Source organism: Benincasa hispida, chromosome 12, assembly GCF_009727055.1.
Source record: "Benincasa hispida cultivar B227 chromosome 12, ASM972705v1, whole genome shotgun sequence".
In the NCBI taxonomy this organism is placed as follows: domain Eukaryota; kingdom Viridiplantae; phylum Streptophyta; class Magnoliopsida; order Cucurbitales; family Cucurbitaceae; genus Benincasa; species Benincasa hispida.
Genome location: NC_052360.1, coordinates 52,924,774 through 52,933,094, shown reverse-complemented (window position 1 = coordinate 52,933,094; position 8,321 = coordinate 52,924,774). Strand labels below are relative to the sequence as shown.

Here is an 8,321-nt window from a genome sequence, read left to right as displayed (position 1 = left end):
AGAACCCTTTTGCTCAATCCCTCGACGTCGTATTACCTATGTGCACATGGTTATAACTGAGTACCGTCATACCTTGCGTACTTCTGCTCAGATACATTCTCAAATGTCCTTCAATATCGAGCTGTTAAGATACCTTCTCAAATGTCCTTTGGTATCAAGTTGGTCCGGTACCTTCTCGAATGTCCTTCGGTACCAAGTTGGTCAGATACCTTCTCAAATGTCCTTCGGTATCTGGTTGGGTGGATACTTTCTCAAATGTCCTTCGGTATCGCGTTTTAAGTAAAACTAGTCATAAACATTTAGTTGAACACTAAGGCTTAGTGCTCAAATCATTATACTAGTTCATCATAAAAATGAATTACTTAAACATGCTGAAAGTATTTGGACAAGATAACATATTTACATCATGTCAATTCCATGGAAAACATGCTTTACTTAGCATGAGGAACAGTTTCACAAATATGTTGTTTGGCATTTCATTTAAACACTTAGCATGAGAAATATCTTCAAAGAAATCATAGTTTCTAACACTTAGCATGAGAAATAAATTCAAGGAAATCATGGTTTCTAAATCATTAAAACATCAATTCATCACATAGTCACTCACAGCTCGTTGGCCTCTTAACAGGTTATACGCCTCTTCTAGCTCTTCTTGGCCTGAAAGGACATAATTCCCGATTAAACTACTTAGAATTCCTAGAAAAATACCTCAAATAGAACTTTCATCATCAAAGACAGCTTTACCAGTGAGATACTCATCATGAGTGAATTCTTTTCATGAGCGAGATCCTCACGAGCAAGATCCTTTCATCCTAGCGATACTCACCTTTCCAGTGAGATTCAGCCCAATTTCTAGCGAGATTCCCTTCTAGAGCGAGATCCTCTTCACAAAAATTAGCGAGATTTCCTTTATTAGTGAGATCCTCATCACAAAATCTCGCTATAATCTCCACGGTGAGCTGTTTGCTTGTTCTTTCCAAGCAGTTGTCTGCTTATGCACAGATTCTCTGTTACAAATTTAAAAATTCATAACTCAAAATCCATACCTCTTTTGAAGAAACTTCCTTCTACAAACATGTTTAGAATTGAGTTTACCTTAAACTTTCAGCCAAAAATTCCTCATAGTTTGGCCTAGAACTTCCAATATTCTCCTCGGGCCCTGATTAACCCGAGATTCTATCTCTTATGTAATTTCATCACTTTCTGTTCTTCTTCTCCTGCAATCTTTCTCCGACAAGACAACCTTGAAAACTAGATTCTCCCATATTTCAAATGATACCGATTTCACTAAATTTGTTCATGTAGATTGCCGAAATCAAGCTATCGAAGTTTCTCTTCCTTTTAATCTTCCTGCCGTCTCCCGAATTCAAGGATTAACCGCCACGTGCCAAACCAATAAGTGAGTTTTCTTATTTAATGTGTTTTTCTTTTCTTTTCTCCACAACTTCTATAAATAACAAGAATTTTCACTTATTAAATATTTAATATATCATTCCTTTGGCTAAACATATTTGTTTAGGAACTTAGAATTCGGGGTTTACACTTAGCTACACAATAGCTTATTTCTTCTTGCTTCCATACTCTAACCCTCCTAAAATATGGCTCCATTTAATTCATTAGGAGGCATCTCATTACTTAGTCTTACTTAAAATAATTAGGGTTCGAGTTTTACAACAAGCCCAAAGTCAATCATCCAAGAACATCATCAAGCCCAAAGGCCAATCATCTAAGAACATCATCAAGCCCAAAGGGGGCCAATCATCGAAGAAAATCAACAAGCCCAAAGGCCAAGGAGATCATTAAGCCCAAACGCCAATCATCACGAAGATCATCAAGCCCAAAGGCCAATCATCCATGAAAATCATCAAGCCCACATCCAGAAGATCATCAAGCCCAAATGGCAATCATCCACGAAGATCAACAAGCCCAAAGGTCAATCATGAAGAAGATCAACAAGTCCGAAGGCCGATCATTCAAGAAGATCAATCAACTTAAAAACTATAGTTTATTTTGAAAGCATCAAAATATTATGTATTAGAGATTGCACTCACTTTTCACAAAATTAATACAAATACAAAGTTCAAGTTCCACGAAATAAATTTCTCTTGAAATCTCATGCGAATATTATCGGGTTTTATGTATTCTACTCATCATCATACACAGTGGAAAAGTAATATATTTCTAAAAAGTGATAAAGAGAATTTGCTATATATCAAATTATGATTTAAGTATTTGATGGGATGTATAAGGACAAATGTATCTAAGCATTTTTCTTTAAAATTTACATCCCTGTTTGACAAGACACGACCAATTAATCCCAATCCAAAAGAAAAAAGGAAAACAAAAACAAAACCAAAAAGAGAACAAATAAAGAATTATCTCAAGATCTTGCACTTTTCCATTAAATATCCTAGATCTTGCACTTTTCCACTAAAATATCTCAAGAGAACCACAGTTTTCCATTATTGATGTTATGAAGGGTTGTACATCCACATCTATATAAACCTCCTCAATATTCTTATTCATTACACACAATCCACCACAAACTGCCCATTTTTCTAAATCCAAAAAACCATGAACAATGTACAAGTTTTCAATGCTTACGATCGCCAAACCGATCTCAAAGCTTTCCACAACACCAAATTGGGAGTAAAGGGACTGGTCGATTCCGGCGTTACCCAAATCCCAAGAATCTTCAGCCACGACGATCAATCCCCGTCCCTCATCTCCTCCCCTGCTGCTGCTGTGGCGGAGAAATTAGCCGGCGAAACAGAGGCCAAGAACTTAGCAATCCCTGTTATTGATCTACAACAAACCCACAAAAACAGAGCAAAAATAATCAACGAAATCAGAGAAGCCTCCGAGAATTGGGGATTCTTTCAAATCCTTAACCATGGAGTTCCGTTGCCCGTTATGAAAGAGATGATGAACGGAATCCGGCGGTTTCACGAGCAAGACGGCGAAATGAAGAAGGATATTTACTCGAGAGATTTTCAGAGGAAGATTCTTTTCAATACTAATTTCGATTTGTTCAAAGGGGTTTCGACGAATTGGAGGGACACGTTGACGGTGGTGGTGGCGCCGCATGGGGTGGAGCCGGAGGAGATACCGGCGGTTTCTAGGGAGGCTATTTTGGATTTCTCGAGAAGGGTGAAGGAACTGGGAGACATTTTGTTGGAATTTTTGTCGGAAGGATTAGGAGTGGCGCCAAATCGGCTGAAGGAGTTGGGTTGTGGAGAGGGAATGGTGATGTTCTGCCATTACTATCCGCCGTGTCCTCAGCCGGAACTCACTTGGGGAACCACCGATCATACCGATGGTTGTTTTCTGACGGTTCTTTTGCAGGATGACTTCGGCGGCCTCCAAGTCCGCCATGGCGATCGGTGGGTGGATGTTCATCCCATTGAAGGAGCTTTTGTTGTAAACATTGGCGATTTCATGCAGGTAATTAAGAGCCAACGCTTTTGCATCCCACCTTCATCACACAAATAAAATATAATAAGATAGACTTACCCTTATCCCTGTTTGGTAACGATATTATTTTTAATTTTTATTTTTGAAAATTAAGCTAGACATTACTTTCATCTTCAAATTTTTTTATCTATTATTAATGATATAATTTTTTTTTAAAATTTTAAAAAAATTCAACAATTTTACTTAAGAAATGTGGATGGAATAAATTTAATTTTTAAAAAATACAAACAAAAAAAATAAATAGTTATCAAACGGCCTTAATTTTATTTTTTTGAAAATTAAGACTATAAATACTACTATAAAAAAAGGTAGATTTTAAAAATGAGATTTGGTAAAAATAGATTTAATTTTAAAAATCAATAAACAAAAACGAAATGGTTAAACGACCATAATAATTAAATAGTTAAAGAAAAAAGTAAATAAAATTTAATGCCTACCAAATTATGATTGGATTTTATTTTTTAGTTGTCGGTACATTAAAAGTAATTTTTTAATAATTAAAAAAATAAATTGCCATAGGATAATTTTTAATTAGATGTAGTAAAAAAGATTCGTTGTTTTTTCATTTAATTAGATATTGCACCCAATTTTTTTTCGATAATTAGTATCATTTTTAAACCAAAAAATACATAGTATATCATGCACGCTCACATTGTCTCATATGTAGAACTTTATGTATGGCCCAAGTTAATATTACCACCTTTTTAAACTAATAGGTCTCGCTAAAATACAAAAGTAATATTATTTTATAAAAAAAAATTTAATCTATTAGAAATTTCTAAAATTGAACTCATTGAGCAGAAAAAAAACTAAAGAAAGTTTAATATGGATTTGTTTAATATTTAGATGCCTAAAAACATATTAAAAATTTTGAAAAATATTTAGTAACTATATTTGCTTTGCAAATTAATATACATGTCGATATTTTTATCGACATTTATAAATAATAGACATGTGAACGTGTTTACATATCATAAAATGTACATTTACTAACTTAATTTTATATTTTATATTTTTTTATTTTTATAATTTTTTAGAAATATCCATAGACATCTGACATTTTACTAATATTTTCATTCTTTTTTTTGAAACTAAAACCTCAATATTTCTCTCCACATTAACATTTTAATCCTTAATCCTTAGTTATATTTATACCATGAATGTGCTTACTTTTCTTTAAATTTATCACATGCATTTTGCTCTTTAATAATTTAATGTTATATTTGTATATAAATTTTACTTTATACTATCTTAATGTGTTACATAAATTAAAGTATGCATTAGTTTGAGGTTTTTTTTTAAAATAATAAACGGTAAAAAGTGATTCAATTTTAACTTACTTTTTAAAATGCCTAAAAAAACTTACTTTTTTAAAAAGACGACCATTGATGGTATTTTAGTGCATATACATATTACCTTTTTTAAAGTAAAAAAATAAAAATGCTAAATAATGAAAATTGGTAAGAAAGATAAATAAATTAAAAAAAATGAAGGGCAAAAAAAAAAAAAAATGTAATCCACGTGAACATCTCATGAAAGTATTAAATTGATATGAAACAATCAACCATATGGTCCTATTAGATATAATATTATTACGATCTAGAAAAAAATATAATATTATTTCAAAATTATAATAATGTATTTTAGAAATATCTCCTAAATACACAATGAAGAAAATGAAATTTGAAATATTTAAGATATTTAAAAATATGTTTAAGTTTTTTGAGGAAATAATTTTTCTAAAATAGATTACTAAAATATGTTATTTTTTCAATATTTATATGTTCATGCGAAAATTTCTAAATTACAAATAGATCCAATCACTACAAATGAAAATAACACTCTTTAAATAAATGAAAATAATACCTAAATATAATATAATTAATTTTAAATTGATATATATATATAAATAACAGTAAATAAAAATAATCAATTAAATCCAATGGTCTAAAAAATAATGCTCAATCACAAAAAAACCAACATACCCATTGACAAAAAAAAAGTAATGACAATTATTTATAAATTAATTAAATATATATGTAGGAGGATGTTGCTCCTCCTATCTCCGATTCAATCTACTATGATACTATCTTAAATCATCAATTGACCAAAAAATTTAAATTAATAGATAAAGGTAAATTTAATCGTATATTACAATTAGATGACTCGGACTCGATGTTTTGATTATTCTTATTGAAGTGATTTAAATATTTGTTACTATTTTGCAGTTGATGTCCAATGATAGGTTCAAAAGTGTGAATCATAGGGTTTTAGCAAATAAAGGAGGGCCAAGAATTTCAGTGGCAAGTTTCTTTAGGTGCAATCTTCCACCAGAAAATGGTTTAGTTTTTGGACCTCTTAAGGAGTTAAGATCAGAAGAAAATCCAGACATTTATAGAGAAACATCCATCAAAGACTATGTGGCTCACTACTATCAGAAAGGCCTCAATGGCATATCTGCTCTTGAACACTTCAAACTTTGAAGAAAATATGATGCAAGTTTTAGTTATGTTTGAATGCACGCATGTGTGGAATCCAATATTATTGTTTAATAATGTATTTGAGAAATATGATGTAGTGGCTTTTGGTTTAGATGGAAATATCTATCAATATGTTGATATATCTGTAAATCAGAAGTTTCGACTTTGATATATTAAATATTAATAGATATCTTCAATAATTAAGGATTAATTGATATCTTTGATATCTTTTTATTTTATACGCATAAAATACAAAAAAAAAAAAAAATGTATTATTCTCAATATGAATCTGAATAAGTACTACAAGAAATTAAGTTATTCTTGAAGAAAGTTTTCCCGATGGTAGTTTAATTGCGTCGGAACAAATAAGTAGAGCAACTAGACATCAAAGGAGTGAGAAAAGACAAATATGGCCCAAGGAAGGTAGACCCCGCGTGTGATGCTAAAGACAAAATGCACACGTAGGTAGGCACTGTTCTGTGGCACTATAATGCCCATCAAGTGGCATTGTGTGCCCAGTGTCACAATCGCTCTTCCGGAAGCTTCTCTTAGCGATTGTGCGGCACTTGTTCCCGCTCACGAACAAGCCAGCCAACTCGATTTCGGACTGCCGATGGCACACCGAGTGCCTCTTGCAACCTCCACCCCCGTTTTAGGGAAAACGGTTTTAGAAAACGGGTTTAGAGAAAAGGTTTTCGTAAGAAGATTTGAGAGTGTGTATAAAGAAAGAAAGATTGTAGTAGACTAGAAAGCAATAAGCAACAACAACGGCTTTAAGAGTACTACTCCGGGTATGAGGAAGTGATGGTTAGTCTTATCCCCTATAGAGTGCATTCTGAACAAAAAGCCAACTGGCGCCCTTGCATATGCAAAAAGGGCGAGTGGTCACTTACAATGAAAATGTAAAGAAAGCAAGCTAACTAAACTAATACAATACAGAATATGAAAGTATGCTAGAAGGGGGTTGGTTTGGGCATGCGGCCATGGGCAACAGGCTCTGGACAAGCATGACCGTTACATTCTCCCCCACTTAATTGTTTGCGTCCCGTCAACCGACCTGTTTCAAAACCTGCGATGGCTGAAGCTGCATTCTTCAAGTCTTCGGCCCGCTCCCAACTGATCTCTTCGTCGGGGAGATCCTTCCATTTCACTAAGAACTCTGTCAGTTCTCATCTGGGTCTCCAAATACGGTCGCGTACGTTTATCCAGGATTTGTGCAACTTCTTTCTCAGCAGAACTCTTCATCGTGACCGGTGGGCGTCTTAGCATGTTCTCTTGTTCATCCTCGGGATCGGGATGATAGGGTTTCAGGATACTCACATGGACGAGAGGATGAATCTTCATCCATGAGGGTAACTGAACCCTATATGAGGTTCTCCCCGACCTTCTCAATTACCTCCACTGGACCTTCATATTTCCTTACTAGCCGTTGGTCTCTCTGGCCTTGGAAACGAAACTGTTCCGGTCGTAGCTTGATCAGGACCTTGTCCCCAGCTGGAAACTCAAGGGCCCTCCGCTTCTTACCAGCGCACTTCTTCATCTCCCGATGCTCCTTCTAGGTAGGCGCGAGCTATCTCAGAGGTTTTGCTCCACTCTTTAGTGTAGTTATGTGCTTGAGGACTTTTTGCCTGCATAAGGGTGGTCCACCAAGTGTGGCCTGATGGCTGCCTGCCGCACCTTCGAAGGGCGTTTTTTTCCGGTCGCGGAACTCTGCTGGCTATTGAAGCTGAACTGAGCCATATCTAACAACTCGTCTGACTGTTTCCGACGCTCAGCCAATTCTGGCGGGACCATCCGATATGCATTTTTGGCAGGCGGCTTTGCCCCTGGCAACAACTCAATCTAATGGTCAATCCCCCTTCGTGGGGGTAAGGACTTGGGCAGGCTTTTTCGGCATGACGTCCCAATACTCTTCCAAAACAAATAGAACGTCTTTGGGGGATCCCTCTTCAGTGGACTCAACCGATTCTATCGGGATGGCCATGAACGTGGGTTTGTCGTGGGCCAGGCCTCTTCTTCAATTGGAGGGCTGAGATCATTCTCACCCCATTTGGCCGCTTGATACTGGCTTGGATTACGGTCGGTGAAGATCCGGTAATGACTAAGCATTTGGCGAGGGGCACTGGTATGACTTTATGTTCAAGTAGGAATTCCATCCCCAGTACCACATCGAAATCATCCATCTTGACAATCACGAAGTCAACGAAGCCCTTCCAGTCTCCTAAACTTTACCGGAGTTCTCTTCGCTATCCCCATAATCGGTAGGGCTGCGGAATTCACAGCTTTCATCCTCCCTGCATCTCTTTCCCAATTCAAGTTCAGGCGGCGAGCTTCCTCTCAGCCATGAAGTTATGGGTAGCCCCAGAG

The 8,321-nt window shown here is 35.6% G+C and overlaps 1 protein-coding gene across 1 annotated transcript; it reads left to right on the top strand.

Moving 5' to 3' along the window:
* Nucleotides 1–2,502: 2,502 nt before the first annotated feature.
* Nucleotides 2,503–6,165, top strand: LOC120067808 (1-aminocyclopropane-1-carboxylate oxidase homolog 6-like). The gene is made up of 2 exons (XM_039019399.1): nucleotides 2,503–3,444; nucleotides 5,703–6,165. The coding sequence occupies exons 1-2, from the start codon at nucleotides 2,575–2,577 to the stop codon at nucleotides 5,955–5,957; spliced, it is 1,125 nt and encodes a 374-aa protein (XP_038875327.1). The 5' UTR covers nucleotides 2,503–2,574; the 3' UTR covers nucleotides 5,958–6,165.
* The last annotated feature ends 2,156 nt before the right edge of the window (nucleotides 6,166–8,321 follow it).